Raw genomic sequence first — 24044 nt, 5'->3', positions numbered from 1 at the left:
ATAGTCTTCATAAAACTGAAGAAATTTAGGGCCTTTGCTGTGGATTAGGCTTTGGCTAAAGGGAATGCTGTGACTAGTTTGATCTTCTAGACTTAAAACTTTCTCGATATCAGCAATAAGGGTATTTACCAGTGTAGCACATTTAATTTCTGCTGATAACATTTCCTTTGCATTCACAATTGGCTGACTTAGGGTAACTGGCTTAAGAGGCCTAGCTTTCAGCTTTTCTTGGCTTTCCACATGCTTTCCTCATGAAGCTCAATTATTTCTAGCTTTTGTGTGCAACTCTTTCTTTCACTTGAACACAGAGTTGATTGTAAGGTTATTCATGGGCCTAATTTCAATATTGTTGTGTCTCAGGGAATAGGGAGGCCAGAGCAGGGCAGTGGCTAGTTGGTAGAGCAGTCAAACCACAAACGACATTTATCAGTTAAATTTGCTGTCTTACATGGATGCAGTTTGTGGTGCCCCCAAACAACTATAATAACATGAAAGATTACTGACCACAGATCACCACAGTAAGTATCATAATAATGAGATAGTTCAAAATGTTGCCAGGATTACCAAAATGTGACACAGAGACACGAAGTGAACATATGTTGTTGGAAAAATAGCACTGGTAGACTTGATCCAGGACTGACACAAACCTTCAATTTGTGAAAACACAGTATCTGTCTGTGAAGCATAATAAAGTGAATAAGAGCAATAAGAAGAGATATGCCAATATTTAAAAGGAAAAACATTCTAGGCAATAAGCAAAGGATTGATCTTGTCTTAAATGTTATGGAAAGGATATTGTACTTGATTTTGTTTCCCTTTGTCCTATAATTGCTATAGTTATCATTATCATCGTTATTTGTTGACTGGTATCATGCACTGTTAAAAAATTTCCTATACCTCTTTTTTAATTTTCATAACAACCCTGTGAGCTAAGTGGCACTGCAACCCCCACTTTATAGATGTGGAAATGAGGTTTGAAAAAGGTTAAGTAATCTGTGTCAGATAATCTGGCTAGTAGGTTTCCCAGGTGGGTAAAGAATCCACCTGCCAGTGCAAGGGATGAAGATGTGGGTTTGATCCCTGGGTTGGGAAGATCTCCTGGAGGAGGAAATGGCATCACACTCCAGTATTCTAGCCTGGAAAATTCCATGGACAAAGGAGCCTGGCTTGCTACAGTCCAACGAACTGAACATGACTGAGTGAGCACACACACGCACACACATACACACACACAGTCTGGCTAGTAAGGAAGTAGAGACCAGATTTGAACATAGTTTTCTCTCTTTAGAGTAAGGGCTATCCAAAAGATTTATCTAAGTTGTTTGATTTTTTCTTTTTTTTCCAGTTATAGGTATACATGTATCTATTCTCTTTCAAATTCTTTTCCCATTTAGGTTATTACAGAATATGGAGCAGCATTCCCTGTGCTGTATAGTAGGTCCTCGTTGGTTATCTGTTTTAAATTTAGCAGTGTGTACGTGTCCAAAAGACTTATCTAAGTTGTTTGTTTTTTAATCCTAGTGCTCCACAGCAAAAGCTAAGGAATTGATTGTGTGAGGATGAAAGAAAAGAAAATTCTTTTCTTCATTTAAGAAAAGAAAGGCAGGACTGCTTTTGGGTTTGTTTTGTCAGGAATCCCAATAGTGATGTCTTCCCTCTTACTACTGGAAATCTCCACTGCTGGTAGGAACATCTGATACAATCACACATTTTGAGATACAGGTAGAAACTTATACATAGGAAAGGGCATGGTGAAATGTAATGGTTCTACATAGTTGGTAGGAATATAAATGGGTGCTGGCCTTATGGAAACCATTTTTGAGGTTCCTTAAAAAATGAAAAATACAGTTACTATATGATCTAGCACCCCCACTCCTGGGCAGCTATTTGGAGAAAACTCTAATTTGAAAAGATACATGCACCCCAGTGTTTATAGGTGCACTATTTATGATAGCCAAGACATGGAAGCAACTTAAGTGCCCATCAAAAGATGAATGGGTAAAGAATGACATAATAACATTTGGAGCAACATGGATGGACCTAGAGGTTATCATATTAAATGAAGTAAGTCAGAAGGAGAATATGATGTCACTTATATGTGGACTCTAAAATATGACACAAATGAGCTTATGTACAAAACAGAAAGAGGTCCACAGATGTAGAAAGCAAACTTATGATTACCAAAGGGGAGAGCGGGAAGGGGTAAATTAGGAGTTTGGAAATAGCAGATATACACTACTGTATATAAAATAGGTAAATAACAAGGTCCTATTATATAGCACAGTGTTCTAGTAATACAAAAAACCAGAATGAATATATTCTGTTACATATATATGGAAAATAATATTTAAAAAATATACAACTGGATCATTTTGCTGTATACCAGAAACTAAGACAACATTGTAAATCAACTATAATTAAAAAAAAAAACCTCCTAAATTAAATATTCTCTGCTATTTCTTACTTCAAAAAACTGTTATTTTCCGTTGGCTGTAATTTTGATGTAGTCTCTGGAAATCTAGGATTTAAAGTATTAAAAACATGACAAGAAAATATAGACTCTCTGGTTACATCAAGTTCCCAAAGTTTATGACTTTTAATTTAGATTTCATACATATAACTTCTTTGGTTTGAAAGGACTGCTTGTTCTGTCTGAAGCAAACTGCCATTCCCACAGGGGGGAAGAACAAGATGTAAAATTTCTAAGAAATAACATGGTTTTACTAATTTTTCTAAGATTGCAACATCCAAATGAAGTTTCTTTCATTTCTTATATAATATTTTCATTTTGAAGTTAGAGCATTATTTTTCTTCTGAAAAGTTGCTTTAGAAAACTTAAGAAGTAAATTTTTTTCTTTTTATAAAGAAATTTAATTGAAGTATAAACAACTATGGGTTTTTATAGTGTTGCAGAAACAGTTTCCCAATTAAAGAAAGTTTTTCTTTGTGAATAATGTTATTCATATTAATAAGTATTGTTTATTATAAATAAACTGTAAAGAAAAAAATTCATGTTCTGATTAGCATTATTTCATTATGGATACTAGTGAAATACTGTCCAACTTTATTCTAAAGGCTTAAATTACCTAGTTGGCCCAACGCAAAAAATTTCGTACTAAGCTTACTTATCCAGAGTGTGTTTTCTTTGAAAGAGATGTATACATTGTTAACATAATGTACATTCGGTGGGAAATATCTTAGTTAAATATGTTTTCAAATACTTTTAATCTTTCAACTTAAAAGTACAGACATACTATTTTCCAGCCACTGTTCTGGGGTTGGCTATATACAAACATGAAATATGGTTCCTGTAACTGAGAAACTTACAGTTAAGTGAATGAAAGAGTCATATGTATAGGCGGATACCTATAATCAGGTTTTAAGGGCTATCCCTGAAGTTTACCTGAATTGCTACAGGAGCACAGATTGGGAGATGATTAATTTAGTCTTGTGCAGAGGAGGAAAGTTAAAAGAAACTATTGTTTCTTTTATAAAATCAAACAAGGTCTTCCAGGTGTTGACTGATGATTCTAATATTTTACTGCTTGAAATTTGGCATGCTTGCTTTGGGGATTTTCCTTTCCCCTGCATGAATCTGTAGTTTACAAGGCATTACCTTTAGGTTCTAACAATTAACATTAGAAAAGTTGGTGGATGATTGATTCTGTAAGGGAAAGATGAATGCAGGTGTCAAGATTTGAGTCTCTAGGGATTATTTTGTCCCTAACCGTGGAGCACCAGCATGTAATTTGCTAATTTCCTCAAGGAAACTTCAGCTTCTGTTTTAAGGCTTCACAGAGAAGTCATCATCGACTGAGCTGGGCTTGGGAAGATGAATAGAACTTTTCCATGTAGGGAAGAGGCATTCTGGGAAGAGGGAAAGTCTGAGGATAGCTGACTCAGAGAGAGTTAGAAGTTCAGAATGACAAGATTTTCTGGAATAGGGGATTGGGTGAATTGTGACACTGTTTACTAAGTAAGGTAATACAGAAGTAGACTTTGGGTCTATGATGGAAAAAGGGCTCTCTATTAGGTATATTAATTTGTAAAGTTTTTGGAAATTTCATTAGTTTATTTTAAAAAAATTCTTTCTATTAAAATGTATTAATATCCATACTTGCCTAAGTATCAAAAACACAGACTTAGAACTAATCTCTTCTTAAAATGCTTTTATACTCCTGGAAAGAGAGACAATCAGATAATTATAAAAATGCTTAAAATCACTCTAATTGGGCATCCTTGGTGGTCCAGTGGTGAAGACTCTGAGCTCCCAATGTAGGGTCTCAGGTTTGATCCCTGGTAGGGGAACTAGATCCCATCTACTGGGGAACTAGATCCATATGACTCTTGGAAACCAAGAGTTCCCAAGCCGTAGCTAAGGATCTTGCATGCTTCAACTAAAAGGATCCCACATGCGATAAATAAGACCTGATGCATCTAAATATTAATATTAATAAATATTAATATTAATATAAATATTAATATTAAAGACCCTTTATGATAGTAAGAGTCACAGGTTTTGATGAGGAACTTGGGGACATTTGTTTATCTAATGGAGACTGAAGATGGGAATGAGGAGGAGAGGTGAGGAGTGACCTAATGGAGACTGAAGATGGGAATGAGGAGGAGAGGTGAGGAGTGATGTGAAAGAATTCCTGGGAGATTGCCTTACAGAATTCAAGTGTTTCTTTGAAGAATGAGTTAAATGGTGGGAAGAGGAAAGAGGGAAACATTTCAGTCAAAAATTTTGCTTATGTAATGCCTTGGGAACTGTGGACGAAGAACTTTGGATGAAGGTTCATAACTCTGCAAAGGAGGCAGTGACCAAAACCACCCCAAAGAAAAAGAAATGCAAGAAGGCAAAGTGGTTGTCTGAGGAGGCCTTAAAAATAGCTGAGAAAAGAAGAGAAGCCAAAGACAAAGGAGACAAGAAAAGATACACTCAGCTGAATGCAGAGTTCCAGAGAATAGCAAGGAGATATAAGAAAACCTTAAGTGAACAATGCAGAGAAATTAAGGAAAACAATAGAATGAGAAAGACTGGAGATCTCTTCAAGAAAATTGGAGATACCAAGGGAATAGAGATGGGCACAATAAAGGACAGAAGTCTTAAGAAATCTAACAAGAAGAAGATACTAAGAAGAGGTAGCAAGAATACACAGAAGAAATATATGAAAATGGTCTTAATGACCTGGATAACCATGATGGTGTAGTCACTGTAACACTCATCTAGAGCCAGAATGCAGTCAAGTGGGCCTTAGGAAGCATTACTACGAACAAAGCTAGTGGAGGTGATGGAATTCCAGTGAATTATTTCAAATCCTAAAAGATGATACTATTAAAGCACTGTACTCAGTATGTCAGCAATTTGGAAAACTCAGCAGTGGCCACAGGACTGGAAAAAGTCTGTTTTCATTCCAATTCCAAAGAAAGACAATGCCAAAGAATGTTCAAACTACCACACAATTGTACTCATTTACATGCTAGCAAGGTAATGCTCAAAATCCTTCAAGCTAGGCTTCAACAGTACGTGAACCAAGAACTTCCAGATGTACAAACTGGATTTAGAAATGGCAGAGAAACCAGAGACCAAATGGCCAACATCTGTTGGATCATGGTAAAAAGAAAGGAATTTAAAAAAAAATCTACTTCTGCTTCATTGACTACGTGAAAGTCTTTGACTATGTGGATCACAACAGACTGGGAAATTCATAAAAAGATGGGAATACCAGACCACCTTACCTGTCTTCTCAGAAACCTGTATGCAGGTCAAGAGGCAACAGTTAGAACCTTACATGGAACAGAGGACTGGTTCAAAATTGAGAAAGAAGTAGTATATCAGGGCCGTATATTATCACTCTGCTTATTTAACCTATATTCAGAGTACATGATGCAAAATGCCAGGCTGGGTGAATCACAAACTGGAATCATGATTGTCAGGAGAAATATCAATAGCCTCAGATATGCAGATGATACAACTCTAATGGTAGAAAGTGAAGAGGAACTAAAGAGGCTCTTGATGAAGGTGAAAGAGGAGAGTGAAAAAGCTGGCCTACAATGCAACATTCAAAAAACTAAGATCAAAAAAAAAAAAAAAAAGAAAAAAACTAAGATCATGGCATCTGCTCCCATCATTTCATGGCAAATAGATGGGGAAAAGTAAAAACAGTGGTGAACTTTATTTTCTTGGGCTCCAAAATCACTGCAGATGGTGACTGCAACCTTGAGATTAAGACACTTGCTCCTTGAAAGGAAAACTAAGACAAACCTAGACAGCATATTAAAGAGTAGTGATGTCACTTTGCCGACAAAGGTCCATATAGTCAAAGCTGTGGTTTTTCCGTGAGTCAAGTATGGATGTGAGAGTTGGACCACAAAGAAGGCTGGGCATTGAAGATTTGATGCTTGCCAAGTGTTGTGCTAGAGAAGACTCTTGAGAGTCCCTTGGGCAGCAAGGAGATCAAACCAGTCAATCCTAAGGAAAATCAATCCTGAATGTTCATTGAAAGGACTCATGCTGAAGCTGAAGCTCCAGTACTTTGGCCACCTGATGCAAAGAGCTGACTCACTGTAGAAGACCTTGATCTGAGAAAGATTGAAGGCAGGAAGAGAAGGTGGTGACAGAGGATAAGATGATTGGATGGCATCACTGACTCTATGGACATGAGTTTGAGCAAACTCTGGGAGATAGTGAAGGACAGGGAAGCCTGGTGTGCTGCAGTCCATGGGGTCACAAAGAGTTGGACGTGACTTAGCAACTGAACAAGAACAACATGATGTCTTGGGAGTGTGAGGAAGTAACTTGTGCATAGAGTACTGCTTGTGATTGAGTGTCACTTATAGGAACAATATAAGTAGGGATTGGTAGGGTCCTACATGTCATGTGTGTGTTGATTTCTATGTTGAAGACAGTCTTGTTGGTAGTCAGGGGAACTTATTATAAAGGATTTTAAGTAGAATGACTTGATCAGATTTGATGCTGAACAATCAGTTGGAATCATGCTCTAGAATCTCAGAAATACAGTTGAGGGTAGAGTATAAATTTAACTAAAGGACATAATAATGGGTAAAATGTACGTCTTACTTGGTTGTGAGGCAAGAAAATAAATATGACATTATTGCATTCTGAGTGTTGCAGTATGAAGTGGTATGCATTGCATATAGAAGAGGAGCAAGTCTTTTGGGACTGCACATTTAAGAGTCATAGGTCTATGGGTGGTGTTTACACCTAGAATATTCATGAGATTTTCTAAGAAAATAATTTAAAACAGAGATGAAAGACCTGAAGGTAGACTTCTAGACAAAAGCAACCTTCACAGGATAATGGTTAAAGAAGAATCGTCTAAATCTATGATGTTAGCACTGTGGGTTATATTCGATTATTAGGTTGCAAAATCAATAATGACTTAGTACTAAACCACCACTACCAAAATCAATAATAGTGAATGGGAAATTAATATGATTGATTATAGACAGGATTTTAAAAACATGGATTAGGAGAGAATAGAAATTATGATATCAGGGTATGTGTGGTAAAGGTGATTATTGTTTTGTGATGTTTTGTTCAGATATGTGCATTTGTACTTTGGGTACAGTGTAAAATGTCTTTATTATGAATTGTAAACACAAACTTTTGAAAAACAACAGAAGAGACTAAGGAAGAACAGTTGGAAATAATTAAATCACTTTTGTTCTTCACTTCTCTGATGGCAAGGAAAAGAAATGGACCCAGTGAAAGTGCAGTAGGAAGTAGATTTTTCTTTTCATTGTACAGTTGCTTTCCCCCAGGCCACCTTTACCACATCAGTTATGTAAGGAGGAAAAATACAAAGAAATAAGGGGAAAGGGCTTGCAAGATAATGAACTGAAGGGTAGAGAAGGAGAGGAAGAAAGAGAAAGTATGAATAAGAAATATGGATGAGAGAGAATAAACCCCATATGGAAGCCTGGCTTTTGGCCTAACCTGACTGACTGGCTCCCGAAGCTCCATTTCTTAGCGCCATGGTCCAACAATGCCCCTTGGATTTGTCCTGCCACGGCAGCTCTGTTTCTTATTAGAGATAAAGCTGGATGAAGAACCTGGGGTAAGGGTACAAAACTACCTCTAATTAAAATTGTGATTTAGTTATATCACTAATAAAAGTTATTGAGAGCTTAACTAGGCGTCAAGAACTATTCTAAGCACTTTAAATGCATGATCTCACCAAGTAAGTAAATATTTGTTAAGCCCTTAGAACAATGTCTGGCACATGGTGAGCACTTGGTGAGTATTGGATATTATTATTTAATTACTGATTAGGGAAAAGTTACTAAATATCACCATTTTACTAGTAAGGAAATTGAAGTATAGCAAGGTTATACTTTAACAAAGATAGCAAAGTAACTTTCTCAGAATCTTACAGCTGGAAAGAAATAGAATCATTCACTTTTGAGTTGGAGGTGAGAGACTGATGAGCATAGGTACATATTTACCCACTCCAGTGTTCTTGCCTGGAAAATCCCACGGACAAAGGAGTCTAGTGGACTATAGTCTATGGGGTTACAGAAGAGTTGGACATGACTTGGCAACTAAACTACAGTGAAGAGTAATATAGTGATTGGTGCTTGAAATATGACGATAGAAGAGAGAATAGACAAAATAGGTCTTAAGTGAAAGACATTATGAAAAAAAAATCCCTTTAGCTTGGTGACTGGTTGGATATGAAGTAAAAGGGTAAGTAAGATTTTAAGTTGGTTGTCTGGGGAAATAGTGAGTAGGATGTAAGAAAAGGGAGAAAACTTTTATGCTAGGAAATGATGATAAATTCCATTTAATAGTATTGAATTTTATGTCAGATAGTCAAGTGAGGATTAACAGGGAATTCAAAACTAAAGTTAGAGATGTTTAGGCATTATCACATAAAGGAGTTGCAGACGCTTTAAGAGTGTTTGAGATCCCCAAGGATAACCAATAAGTTTTTGGTTGCAAAAAATCTGGGGAGTCAAAAATAAAGCCGTAATAATAGCCCCCACACAACATTTCTATGCCTTTGTCCACACCTACTTTTTAGAAAATCTACAAGCAATTCCAGGAATCTTTAAAAAGAGAGTATGTCACTACTGGGACTTCCCCGGTGGCTCAGTCTGCAAAGAAGCCTCCTGCAATGCAGGAGTTTGATGCTTGTGTCTAGAAGATCCCCTGGAGAAGGAAATGGCAACCCACTCCAATATTCTTGCCTGGGAAATCTCATAGACAGAGACTGGCAGGTTACAGTCCATGGGTCCCAAGAGTGAGACACGACAGTGATTAAAGCATCACCACGTCACTACTGCTCCAGGGACAGCCTGTTGTTGGGCGTGCACTGTTTTGCTCGCTGCTGCCCTGCTTTCTGTGGCTGTCTCCTCTTGCTGCCACCCCACCGTCTGTGAATGGGGGGAGCTTCCGTTGTGGTTTAGCACCTTCCCCGCCACCACAGCAATTGCTCTTTTAGACCAATGACATTCTCAGAGACCCTGGAGAGTCAGTGGTGAAAAAGCTCTTCTACTTTTTCTTATTTTTCCATCAAGTTTCAGACTTCATATCCATTGACTTTTTCAGCAGTTCTGTCCAGGTGACAGATGTATTGGCTTTATGGTTCCTTAAATCAGTTTCTTATGCCTAGATGATTCCTGACCATCAGATAAACTCTTACAGAAAATGTTTCTCAGTGTCTGCCCCATAGGTCCTTAGGTATATCTAGACTTGTCTAAATCCTAGGGTGAATGCTGCTTACTAGGCTTAAACTGAAGCCAGGACCCTTCCTGCAAGCTCTCTGGAGAAAAGAGAGATCAGAGTGGGAAATTCCCATATTTTCCAAGATTATTTCATCACTTGCTACTTCTGGTCTCTTTACTGCTTCCTGTGGTATTTTCCTGGTTGATTTGAGGTTGTTTCTTCTCTCCAAATGGAGCAATCACATGTACTTACTATGGAATTAGGTCCTATCGGAATATTCTATGGGAGGCTTGATTCACTTTTTTCTTTTATTTCTTCTTATGATTTCCCATGCCTCTTTATGGGAGTTTAGTAAAGAGTTGACCATCTAGCACATTTTCCTTTGAAATGAGTATTGGTAATTTTTTTTTTTCTGGTTACCTGTGAAGAATCCCAATGAGCCTTTTTGAAAACTCATCATTTGCAGTTATTTTAGAACAGCAATTTATTGAAAGCTACTGTATTAGAAATGTTTTATTGCACTGCACTTACAGCTATGAAGTGCAAGGAACCATGAAGATTAAAAATTACAAATGACAGATGTGTCTCTTTCTTCTTACTTTTTAGCCTTCTTTGAATCCTGGGGGCAGCCAGTCATCTGATGTGGTGCTTTTGAACCACTGGAAAGTGAGGAATTTTGAAGTACAACGTGGTGATGTTGTGTCATTAGTGTGAGTAAATCAGAAACATAATATATTCCTATAGGAGATGAGTTATAATGCTCTGATTTAGCTAGTAATTCCCTGTTTTTTATATAATATTTAATGTAATGACCATACGGTCAATAAATAAATAGGTTAATTTAAAATGTAATACATTTTTCAAAATCTATTTTGAAATGTAACAATACTATGAAAGAAGATTTTTTCCTATTATACTTAAAATTTATCCATTGATTGACATACTTGGTTTTGGCAAAATGTGTTTAGTGAAGTATTGATTGGAAATTATTATATTGATGACCTAAAGTACATGTATCTGGTATTTGAGTTATTTTGAAATATTGCATTTTGGAAGCAACTTGTATGTTACTCTCATGCTTTATTAGCTGTGTAGCTACAAAATATTTCTAAACCATTGTAAATGTGACATGAAATTCAGTGGCATATATATACATATACATACATATATATATGTGTGTATATATATATATATGTGTGTGTGTGTGTGTGTGTGTGTCAGTAATTTAACTGAAAAAAGGAAGTTTGGAAGATGGTAGACTGGAGGCTTTTGTTTGGGACCAAAAGGTGGCACTGTTTCTCTGTTAAAGTATTACGACTGATCAGGAACAAGAATTTCATTCCAATCTCAGTGTAGAGAAGGAATGTCAAAATGTACATGACTGACACAATGATATTCCTAATGTTTGAATGATTTAGACTTGAGATTTGTTTGTTTATTTTAAAAGTAAATTTACACTGAGAAGACTGCTACAGAACTTGCCTAATTTCTACTGTTTTCAGCTACTTATATAAATGTTTTAATATGATTCCCTGTTATGCCAGTTAGTGCATTGGGGAAGCAATTAATGTAGTAGTTACTGTTATTTAATGATAGTAAAATCCTACTGTTTGGTGAAGACTGCCAACTTATAAGTATGATTCTTGAATTAGAATAATTGTTTATTATTGGGTGATAATTTATAATTGGTAAAAGTCAAACATTATCTACTTGTTCTTACTTACCTTTGGTTACTGCTTTGTGGAAAGAGATGTTTTCTAAATGTGTCTCAGTCAAGCCTGTTCTACTAAGATTTATTTGAAAACATATTAACTAAACCTGGTCAGTAAGTAATGAAATAAATTTGAGTGGAGTTTTGTATGGCAGACATCCAAGGATGGGGATTAATGCTTCTCATATTCTTGAGTGCTTTCTTTAATATTACTACTCTTCATAGTATCCTTTTACTTTGTCATTCAGGGAACTGTTTCTGCAACCTCCTTAACAACCTTCCCATGCTGGGTTAGCCTGTCGTGTGCTCATTATTCTTTTGCTTTTGGTTTGACAAGGTTACATCCTCACTTAGTCTGTGATGGAGAGGATACCCACCCAAGTGAAAGAGGTCACCTTATAAGCTGACTATTGTGCGGTATATTTTTTCTGTGAGAAACATGCTGACTATATTTAACCAAATGAATTTGAATAGGTAATTTGGGAGGAAAAAAGGCTCCTTAAAATCCAGGTTTGCATGGATCCAAAACGGTACCCTAGCATATCCTAGATTATATTAAAAAAAGAGAGTGTTATCCTTTTATGTAAATATTAAAGTGATTGATATTTATTATATAAATTAATTTCAAAAACAGTATATTTAAATTGAGGTTGCCATACTAAATGATAGCTACTTCAGTTGAACTGTATTTTAAGTGATTTAACTATGTGATGTATCTCTGTCAGGTATAAATAACACAAATTTTCTTTCATAATGCTTGTTGTTAGTAGGAGCTATTTACATATAAAAATGCTTAGTGATTGGTATCATATTATTTAACAACAAATAATCATCAAGCAGTAACTGTTGCTTTCTTTTGATGAACAACCAGGCTTATACTTCCTTAGTATGATGCAATACTAATAAAAGACACTGTTTAAAGTATCTTTTTAGTTTTATGAGCAAAAATGCTTTCTGGACACATGTCCTTACATTAGAATATCCTGTCAATATAAGAAATGTGTGACTAATACAGAAACACATGACTAAATTTTGAATTTATGGCTAAATATAAAATACAAAGATAACAAATTGATGTTAATTATGCATTTTATTGATACATAAGTAGTATTTGGTAACAAAGTAGTGTGACAGCTTATATTTTAAATCATTCCTGGACAGCATTTTATGTATTCAGAGTATGTGGAAATGCAGCATTTCTACTATAATATTATATATGCCTTTCTGGCGAACTTTATGGTTTGCAAATTCATTCTTAAATTACTAGGGCTTATGCATCTTCATAACCAGAACACCAATGAAAATAACAATAATTCCAATAGCACTATTTAAAAGACATCTGAAGTTTCTAATAAATAAACACTGCAGTAGATGTTGGATTTACTTAAAACAATAAAGGTGAAGATAGCTTGATGGAAGAAGATATAAGGAAGGTTTGAGGCTATCTATGTTTTCAAGGGCCAGAGTTATTATTATCAGAATTTGCAAGTAGAGAAAAGATTGCAGGCTTTGTACAAACTGTACTGATTCCAGAGATGGATGTTCAGCTCACTGTTTTGTGTTATTTTATTTGTTGTAAATTTTTTTTTTTAAACAGAGATCCCGGTTAAACTTGCAGTAAGCTTTCTAGGAAAAAGTTGAATGTATAATACTGATTCCTTCTTAGCTTGCTGCCTTTAGTATACTCAGCCTTCAACTGCTATTAATGAGACAACATTAATGATTTTGGGAGAAAATCAGATGTGAACCAGTGAAGCTTCTGCTTTATACTTACTTCTTTCTCCATTCTTTCTCACCAGCTGCCTATGAACTAATTCATGTTACAGTAAGACAGTATGTAGCAGAGCAGACTGTCCCTTCTGTTTCGTTCAGAGTTTATTGACCAATGCTATTCCCTAATGCAAGGAAGGTCTGGGTGAGGGAAGGGTACATATTGGAATATGCTTCTTTGCAACTCTTCCTTCTCTTTTCCTGTCACTTTCTTTCTGTAAAAGACTGTAGCAGGGCAGCAACTGTTTAAGCACATTATTCAGTAATGTTAAATTGAAAAGTGTCTTTGTTTAATAACATCACACAAAACATTATTTGTTGTCATTGAGTCCTCAGTGTTACTGAGTGTATGGAGGAGACATCATACCCTCTTGGTGGATTTGCAGACTAATAGTGGTGGTTAAGGTGGATTTTCTATACCTCGGAATTGACTTTTCATTAACCTATGTGATGGCCTTACTGCCATAGACTTAACATAAGTAGCACTATTTTATAATGATATATCAATTAACAGAACCATTGGGACAGAGTTTCCTTCATAATAAAGTTTCAAATAATCACGTTTAAGAGTGTTTTAACTTTGCACTTTGAGATATTATTGACTTAAAGTTTGTAAAAATAGTACAGGGAGTTCCTGCATATCCCCTTATTTATTTTTTTAAATTTTATTGAGATAAAATTGACAAAATTGTAAGATATTTAAAGTGTATACTGGGATGAATTGATATATGTACACATTGTGAAAGAATTCCCCTCATCAAGTTAATTAACTCACCCATCATCTATTTACATTTTGTATGTGGGGGGCGTGGGGAGGGGGTTGGGCATAAGCTAGACAGGGAAAGAGAATATTTAAGTTCTACTGTTTGTGAATTTCAGTTATATAACACAATTTATTAACTGTCATCACCATGTTATACATTAGCTTCTCAAACCTTATTCTTCTTATACCCTCCAAATATTAACATCATACACAACCATAGTATAATTATGGAGACTGGGAAATTGACATTGATACAATACTGTTAACTAGTCTACAGACCTTATTTAAATTTCACTAGTGTTCCCACTAATGTCCTCTTCCTAGGCCAAACTCCTACCCAGGATCCTGTATTTTGTTTTTATTTTTCTTGTCTCTCTAGTCTCTTCTAATCTGCAACAGTTCCTTGGTCACTCTTTGTTTTTTTTAAGCTTGACACTTTTGAAGGGTCCTGGCCAGATATTGTGTAGAATGATCCCTTTGAATGTGTGAGGGTCAGTCTGTCTCCAGCGAGGAGGTGGTGCTGTTGACGGCAGTTGCTGGGGGGGCCGCAGCAGTGGTCACAGTGGGAAGGTGGATGAGACAGGGTGGGAGGAGATGGAAAGCTCTGTCAGGCACAGAGCTTTTCAGGTTGTTGGAACCACATATTTGTGTCCTGACTAATAGATCCCATGGCTTCTGTAAGTCCACACAGACGATTCTTTAGATGCTAGGAAGGAAGGAGGGAGGCCTGTGCAGGTGGGGAAGGCTACAGTTTGCAGTAGGGGTAGAAGGGAAGAAACTAAGGCTAGGTGAGAGATGGCAGCATTCACTTCTACAGTAGAAGGTGAGGGTGAGCGAATTCTCCTTTAATGAACACTGCTGTATGTCAGGCATTACACCAAGTGCTTTGGGTTGCCATTTTAATTCTCATAACAGTATCAGGAAATAGTTATTATTATTTTTGTGGGTAGTAGACATTATTGGAGAAGGCAATGGCACCCCACTCCAGTACTCTCGCCTGGAAAATCCCATGGGTGGAGGAGCCTGGTAGGCTGCGGTCCATGGGGTCGCGAAGAGTCAGACACGACTGAGTGACTTCACTTTGACTTTTCATTTTCATGCATTGGAGAAGGAAAGGGCAACCCACTCCAGTGTTCTTGCCTGGAGAATCCCAGGGACGGCGGAGCCTGGTGGGCTGCCGTCTACGAGGTTGCACAGAGTTGGACACGACTGAAGCGACTTAGCAGCAGCAGTAGCAATAGACATTATTAATTTATTTTTTAATGTACTTTTTATTTAGGTAACTTTGGTTTATAACATTATATGTTTCATATGTAACCATTATATTTCTACTTCTGTATACACTAAATCTATCAGACATAAAGTGGTAAAACTAAGATTTAGCAAGTAAATGGCAGAGCCAGAATTTGAATACAGGTCCATTTAAACCTGTATTGCTTCATATAGTATCCATATGTGGCTACTGAGCTGTTAAATGTGGCTTTTGTTGTTATTCAGTTGCCCAGGAGTGTCCCACTCTGCGACCCCATGGACTGCGATGCACCAGGCCTCTCTCTCCCTCACCATCTCCCAAAGTTTGCCCAAGTTCATGTCTGTTGCATTGGTGATGCCATCCAGCCATCTCATCCTCTGACACCCTCTTCTTCTGTCCTCAATCTTTCCCAGCATCAGGGACTTTTCTAATGAGTCAGCATTAGATGATCAAACACTAGAGTTTCAGTTTCAGCATCGGTCCTTCCAATGAATATGGATTGACTGGTTGGATCTCCTTGCAGTCCCAGGGACTCTTGGGTGTCTTCTCCAGCACCACAGTTCAAAGGCACCAATTCTTCAGCGCTCTGCCTTCCTTACTGCTGCCACGGTGTGCTTGTTACGTAACGTGGCTGCTGCTTCCTAACATGACAGTACCTGTGTGCTCAGTCATGTCCACGTCTTTGTGACCCCATGGGCTGCAGCCCACCAGGCTCCTCTGTCCATGGGATTTTCCAGGGAAGGATACTGGAATGGGCTGTCATTTCCTTCTCCAGGGGATCGTCCCAACTCAAGAGTTTGAACCTGAGTCTCTTGTATCACCTGCATTGGCAGGTGGGTTCTTTAGCACTGAACCACTGGGAAAGACATATTTTGGATATATTCAGTCAAATAAAATATATTATTAAATTAACTTCACCTGTTTCTTTTTCCTTTTTTAATGTAGCTAGTAGAAAGTTTGAAATTACTATGTGACACACCTTACGTTTTTTTTTTCCCATTTATTTTTATTAGTTGGAGGCTAATTACTTTACAATATTGTAGTGGTTTTTGCCATACATTGACATGAATCATCCATGGATTTACATGTGTTCCCCATCCCGAACCCCCCTCCCTCCCCATCCCATCCCTCTGGGTCATCCCAGTGCACCAGCCCCGAGCACTTGTCTCATATATCCAACCTGGACTGGCGATCTGTTTCACACTTGATAATATACATGTTTCGATGCTGTTCTCTCAGATCATCCCACCCTTGCCTTCTCCCACAGAGTCCAAAAGTCTGTTCTATACATCTGTGTCTCTTTTTCTGTCTTGTGTATAGGGTTATCGTTACCATCTTTCTAAATTCCATATATATGCGTTAGTGTACTGTATTGGTGTTTTTCTTTCTGGCTTACTTCACTCTCTATAATGGGTTCCAGTTTAATCCATCTCATTAGAACTGATTCAAATGAATTCTTTTTAATGGCTGAGTAATATTCCATGGTGTATATGTACCATAGCTTCCTTACCGATTCGTCTGCTGGTGGGCATCTAGGTTGCTTCCATGTCCTGGCTATTATAAACGGTGCTGCTATGACACATTACGTTTTAAGTGGACAAATGCTCTGTCTAAATCTTTTTCTATTGTATCTGTTGCTTTCCTGGAGTGTGTCTAAGGTGTCTCATCTGAGGGTGAACTAAGATGAGATCCTAAAGTCTGAAGTGGAAAAAGACTAATGTAGTTGCTATGAAGTCCAGTAGACCCCAAAGAGAGGTAAACACTGTGATGGTGAGTGTTGGGGTGACCAGGTTCAGAGACAAAGGAAAAAAGACACGTAATTTACAAAGAGAGAAAAGTACCCACTATAGCTTATTATTTTTTTTCTTGTAGGACTGAAGTCTCGTTATTTTTTTTAAAAAAATATTTACTTATTGAAGTATAGTTGATTTGCAACATTAGGTTCCAGTGTACAGCACAATGATCAGTTATACGTATATATGTATTTTCAGATTATTTTCCACTATAGGCTATTATAAGATACTGAATATAGTTCCTTGTGCTATACAGTACATTTTTTTCGCTTATCTATTTTATAGGTAGCCAGTTTGTATCTGTTGATCCTAAGGTCCAGATTTATTCTTTTTTACCTCTTTCCCCCCTTTGGTAACCATAAGTTTGTGTTCTGTGTCTATAAGTCTGCTTCTGTTTTGTCTATGGATTCATTTGTATTATTTTTAGATTCCACATGAAAGTGATATCATATATTTGTCTTTCTCTGACTTACCTCACTTCATATGATATTTTCTAGGTCCATTTATGTTGCTGCAAATGGCAATATTTCATGCTTTTTTATGGTTAAGTAATATTCCATTGTGTGTATAGACCTCACATCTTATGTTAATATATATCTCACCAATCATCTCTTGATGGGCATTTGGATTGCTTCCATGTCTTGGTTATTGTAAATAGTACTGCTGTGAACTTTGGGGTGCATGTATCTTTTTGAATTAGAATTTTTATCTTTTCTGGATATATGTCCAGGAGTGGGATTGCTGTATCATATGGTAGCTCTATTTTTAGTTTCCTAAGTAACCTCCATATTGTTTTCCATAGTGGGTTCACCAGTTTAAATTCCCACCAACAGTACAGGAGGGTTCCCTTTTCTCCACACCCTCCCCGGCATTTATTGTTTGTAGAATTTTTGTTGGTAGCCATTCTGATCAGTGTGATGTGATATCCCATTGTATGTTTGATTTATATTTCAATAATGGTTATAATTGAGCATCTCTTTTATGTGTTTCACAACAGTTTTAATATTTATTGACTGTCATTTTCCAGTCCCCAGACTGAATTCTATGTTCATTTTTATTTAATCCTCATTAAAATAAACCCCAGTAAAGTAGGTATGTGGTTATTCCCATCTATAGGTGAGAACACTGAGGTACAAAGAGGTTAAGTAACTTGTTTAAGATCATATAGCTGACTGGTAAATGGAAGAATGAAGGTTTGAAGGGCTTCCCATCAAATCGGTGTTCTTGACTATCAAACTGTAAAGCCTCTGTATATAGAGGTGATGGTTTGGTTGAGGATCCTTACTCATTCTTAGCAAAGAAGTCACACAAGCCCATGCATCTCTACATGAATTGGATTATCCCATGAAATTTCTGATACACTGGTTCCTGAAATGTAGTCTTTTCATTAATAGCAATAATACTTTATTATAAACATAGAATCTGCATACAATTTTGACAGCTGATTTGCAATATGCTAAGCTAATTGCCACTTTCTGTGATGGCTACTTCTGTAGCTATAAATATGCAAAGAGTTATGAAGATGTGAGCCAGGGAAATACATGAAATAGAATAGAGCCTTTGGGAAAAAAAAGAAAGGTGCTAGTTCCTTTGTGTCTTGAGTGCTTGTAAATCTTTAAAGGTCCCTTGACCTACCATGGGAAATTAACTGCAGTCTGCTAAAACACAAAATTCATGTTTTCTAACAAATGCCCAGGGCAATGATAATACCAAATAATGACTTATAATTGTATTAAAAGCCATTTAATCTGTTGAGCTGGGAGAATATAATCATGAATACTTATCTAGTGTATCCATTGTACTTATTCCTAATTCTTTCGGTTGAGAGCCATTTTTTTTTTTTTTGAGTTTGTAGTTAATATTGTACATTTCAGGAACACAAATCTAGAAAGAACATGACTTTAAGAGAAAGGTTCTATAGGTAGGAGGAAGTGCCTAGGCTTTTGTTCATTGTTTTTAATTAATTGGTATTCAAAATGCTGGAGAGTGAAGTCCTAGGCTGTAATTTACTTTGATGAGAGATTTAGGTTTTGGCACTTCCAATTACCCATAATAATTTGTATTCATTACTAAGTATATTTACAAATGATGCTTAAAAAATGAGATAGTGTAAGTTTTGTTTGCTATTATTTGATCTAGATTAAATTGATTTTATAAATACTGTTTAGAGGCATATGGATAGAAAGTTGGTAACCTTAAGGTGGTCCTTAAAAGCAATTTCCTTTCTTGAGTAGGATAAACTGCCTTCACAATTTTTATACATTTAATTATGCAATAAAACATTTTCTTAGTTCAGAGACAAATTATAGCTTAGAGATGTTTCAGTGATCATAAATTTCAATTTTGAATTATTGAGATTTTATGGTAATGTAACTATAGGAGCTATCCATAGCCTCTGCTCAACCCTTTTCATAAATCTTATATCCTCTGAGAGATGACTAGAAGTTGTCAAAGAACGAAGTTATATAGGCAGCAGTCCATGAAATAGTGGTACTTATGTTTGTAACTTTTTATTTTTATTGTGGAAAAAACCAATCTCTGAGGACACTGTTACCCTACTTTAAAAAAAAAAGTGCAGGACAGCCTTTACAAAAAAGACACTCCTAAATTCTTGTTGTTTGTTATATGTAAGGTGTCAGATTGAACTGTGAAGGAGAAGCATTTTGAATATAAGCTTTAAATAAAAATTCTAACAGAGGAATAACTGAAAAATTTAAGAAGTAAATAGTTGAGCTTTCAAATAGAAGATGTAATACACAAAAAATCAGCTATCCCATATGTATGTCATCCCATCTTTAATAATTTTGGAATCAATAAGATATGTATGCTCACATAAACAGAGACCACTGAGATCAATCAGTGTCTGATTTCTTCAAATATGATAGGCGAGTTTATTTCAAACTAAGGCCCATATTGACAAAATGAGAAAACATTGTTATAAAGAATATCTAAAGGCATTATAGTACTACCAGGCAGGAAAGATCCCAGAGTGAAGAGAAACACGCTGAGGTGAGCCCTGTATTTAGTGCCACGTCTCACCTTGGGCTTCTGTCACTTTATAAACAGCTCATGCCATGAGGCTGAGAAGTGAAACAGTGAGGCTAAGATGGAAGATGCTGGGCATAGTTTTTGGCAGTGTCACAAGGCTAAGAAATTGCAAAGTAGAATTCAGGCATATGCAGGACCCTGGTGAAGCGCTTTCAACGTTTAATTGAAATCCTCGAAAGGCTATGTCCTAGGAGTTAGGGAGAACTAGAAATAGACTATAAGTTACAAAAATTACAATGTAGCCTCTGATAAACTCAATCTTGATTTTAAGGTAATCTGCCTTCACTTTAACTATCTCTCATTGCCAGAAGCAAGAGATATCATGCAGAGTCTCTACACGTTTTATACACAGCACCTTGCATTCTATATAAAATTACCATGCGTATCACAAGCTAGGTCCAAGATTTTAAAAATATAAAACAGCAAACAGTAGAAACACTCTTATGGTGTTCTAGTTTTTGGAGTTATTGGACATAATGTATAAAATAATTATAATCAATATATTAAAAATTGGTGAAAAGATAGAGTTTATTAGAGAATCAGAATGTAGAAGGAGAATTGAAAGGGATTCTAGAGATGAAAACTAGTATAACTGAAGAGCTAGATCAGTTTAATGCAAATTAGAGACAACTAGGGGCAGGATTATGAACTGGGTGATAGGTCAGTTAGGAAATTTGTAGGCCATGGGTGATTGGTTCATTGGTAGGCACTGCATCTAAACAGGGCCAATCTGAGTCATTCCTGGAAATGGATGTCTAAATATTAAGGGTGAAAATTTACATTTTTGTTAGAGTTGTTAAGTTTGAACAATATGATCTGTTTAAAAAAAGTCACATTTCTTTAAGGTTACATCAATAAAATAGGTGCTAGGTATAGTAGGCAGAATTTTGGCCCTCAAGTTTCCATACGTAATTCCTAGGACAGTGAATATGTTGAGATATTGTGCTCATGGATACGTTACCTTGTACTGGCAAAGGGATTTGGTGGTTGTAATTAAGGTTGACCTTCAGTTGACCTTAAAGCAAGGAGGCTGGCCTAGGTTATCCTGGTGAGCCCAATCAATGTTGTCTCAGGAATCCTTAAGAGCAGAAGCTAGCCTAGATTATCCAGGTGGGCCCAGTGTAGTCACATGAGTCTTTAAAAGCAGGCAGAGGCAGAAGTGAGGAAAAGTGTAGTGGAACAAATCAGAGAGAGCCAGAGAATGGAAAGTATTCCATGCACTTTTGCTGGCTTTGAAGATTCAAGGACTGTGAGAAGAAGAAAACAGGCTACCTCTAGAAACTAAAAATGAACTCTTACCAAAGGCCAGTCATACACAGAATTGAATTTTGCCAACAAGCTAGTGAGCCTGGAAATGGACTCCCCCCCAGTCTCTACAGAAGGACCCAGAGTGGCCTACAGCTTGATTTGGGCCTTTGGAGACTCCAAGCAGAGTACCCAACTGAACTTGCCAGACTGCAGTCCTGAAGGACGGTGAGCTTTTTAAATTTTAAATGGCTGTTATTTTGACTTTAAGCCCCTTCATTTGTTTTAATTTGTTAGAATGGCAATATAAAATTGTGTTTAGCAATGGAAAGATACAAATGGTTCTAATATTACCCTTAGAATGTATAAAGGGATGAACTTTTATGGAAGACTCTTACTAAGTATTTGAAAAATTTTATTAAGCACTTGCCTAAGTAATTAAAAATTATTTTCTTTTATATAAAACAAACCTGTAAGCCTCTACTTGCAAGTTGCTTTATGTAAGAATATAAGAGTGGTGGTGGTTTAGTTGCTAAGTCATATCTGACTCTTGCGACCCCAGGGACTGTAGCCCACCAGGCATCTCTGTCTTCTATCCAAGGGATTTTCGAGGCAAGAGTACTGAAGTGGGTTACCATCTCCTTCTCTAGGGGATCTTTCTGACCCAGGGATCGAACCATGGTCTCCTGAATTGCAGGCAAATTCTTTACCAACTGAGCCACTAGGGAAGCCCCAGATAGAAGAATAAGCTTCAGAAAATATTGCTCCTTTTAGCTGTTTTCAGTCACGAAGTGGCTGAGTGACCTGGGAGAGGTTTTCTTGACTACTCTTAGGGTCAAGTTTTAGCACCTGCAAAGTAAGAGGTATAGACTAGTTGATCTTTAAGGTGTCTTCCATTCAAAATAAGTTACATGAAATAGTTTTAGGAATCCAGATGAAATTGGTAAAAGAGCTAGACATAAGACTCAATCTCTCAGAACATTGGAAAAATATGTTGCAAACTTTTGAAGCTGGGGTCAAATTAATATGACATTTTTAAAAGAAGAGAAGCTCTGTAGATACATTAAACAGACACTTTATAACAGATAAGGGGATTTTGAACACCAGGGCTTTTTTGGTCTAAGAAGTCAGATGAATATTTGCTTATTAAGATCATCTTCAGTTGAAATGATTGAAAATCGAAAAGTCTAAAGTTGGTACGCAGGTATTTTACAAGAGGATGAGCACAAAATTCTTTTTTTGTTTAAAATTATTCAGATATGTATTCAGATTTCATATTATTAATACAAAAGCTATAGACATCTATTTCTTTATCACTTGTCATTTATCCTGGGTGTTGAGTTTTTGGCTCCACTGGTTAATCTAGTTCTGGCTGCTTCCATCTCTTTTGTCAAATTCATATGCACTTTCCACAAGTCAATACTCTGTGCACCTGTTCTTAGGAAAAAAAAAAAATGATTCTAGATCCCATATTCCATTTCATAGCTTAAGTCCTGGAAAAGTGGAAGAAATCTCAGAACTTCAATATCACCTTATTTGATCTAAGGTCAATAGCTGCCTTCCTGTTTTTTTTTTTTTTTTTTCCTTTTACAAAAAAAACAAAAGCACTGTTTTTTGATGAGAGGGGGTGGCATTGCTAGGAAGTGTGTCTGTGGCTGATAAGAAAGGGAGAGGGCTTAAAGTGACAGCCAAACTTTATCAGTGTTTTGGAGTTCAGGAGAACATTTCTTTCCAGGAACAGAAATACCTTTTTTTTTTTTTTTTTTTGGGCAATTGTTTATTTCCATTAAAGAGAAGCCTCAATGACCCATTATTATGAAAGGTTACTTATTGAATAATCTAGTGACCGGTTTACTCACATTCAGAGGTCACATTAATATTTACTGAAGGCACAACAAGTATCCGTTTCGTTTTATTAAAAACTGTCTGGAAACTGCTGACAGGCTGACTCAGTTTGATTTGGCTATGAATATGATAATTGTAATATGGCTCTCTGTGCTTTTGGAGGTCATAAGTTACATTGCAAAGATTTGTGTATTTGGATTGCTGCAAAATTACTGTAGAATATTAAGACAACACAATAGGAAACATTTAAGTGTTAGTTGTATGTCTCACATAAATTGTACTATACAATTAAGTATGAATCATCAAAATGTTTCAGGTTATTAAGAATTCATTATTCTACTAGAGGATCTTTAAAGAGCAGTAAGAACCTGAAGAAATAATAGGAAAGCTTTGGTAACAGTGACAGTGTGTTAATCGAGTTGAAAGAAGGTAAAGAATGTATTAACAGAATGCATACAAATTTGGCAAAAAAAGAAAAAGATATGTAATAAATCAATGGGAGAAATCAGTTAATAAAGAGGCCAATTATCAGTGAAGAAGAGGAGTTGTATTTAATGATTCTAAATGAAAGGTTAAACTGCTTCTGTGAATTTCTGTTTAACAAAAAGGAAGAAAAGCAATATGGATAATTAGACAGTAATAAGATCATACCAAAAAAAAATCAGAAAACTGCCTTAGGTGTTAGGGGAATATTGGCTTATGAACTTCACCTGCTGCAGTTATCTTCGAATATTCACTTTTGGTCTAGGAATGGAGATGGTGGGGATTTTGGTTATTTTCAAGAAGGAAATAGCACATTTAGTGCTTTTATTGTGGATTTTTAAAATGGTAGCAAATAATGAAATGGATAAAGGATTTCTCATGAGAAACATATGTAACATCTGTCACTTGTTAAAATACTGTAATTTTTTGCTACACATATT

At 36.4% G+C, this 24044-nt stretch overlaps 1 protein-coding gene across 5 annotated transcripts in view; it reads left to right on the top strand.

Moving 5' to 3' along the window:
• Nucleotides 1–24044, top strand: part of IMMP2L (inner mitochondrial membrane peptidase subunit 2) — a 916360-nt gene that overhangs the window by 67006 nt on the left and 825310 nt on the right. For all 5 annotated transcript variants that reach the window (XM_070468515.1, XM_070468517.1, XM_070468520.1 and 2 more), the window contains exon 4: nt 10301–10404. In XM_070468515.1, the coding sequence (XP_070324616.1) occupies nt 10301–10404 (104 nt within the window). The remainder of the gene's footprint in view (nt 1–10300; nt 10405–24044) is intronic.

This window comes from Odocoileus virginianus, chromosome 1 (assembly GCF_023699985.2).
Source record: "Odocoileus virginianus isolate 20LAN1187 ecotype Illinois chromosome 1, Ovbor_1.2, whole genome shotgun sequence".
Classification (NCBI taxonomy): Eukaryota; Metazoa; Chordata; class Mammalia; order Artiodactyla; family Cervidae; genus Odocoileus; species Odocoileus virginianus.
Note: the sequence above shows the minus strand (reverse complement) of the source record. Positions and strands in the feature narration are given on the sequence as shown.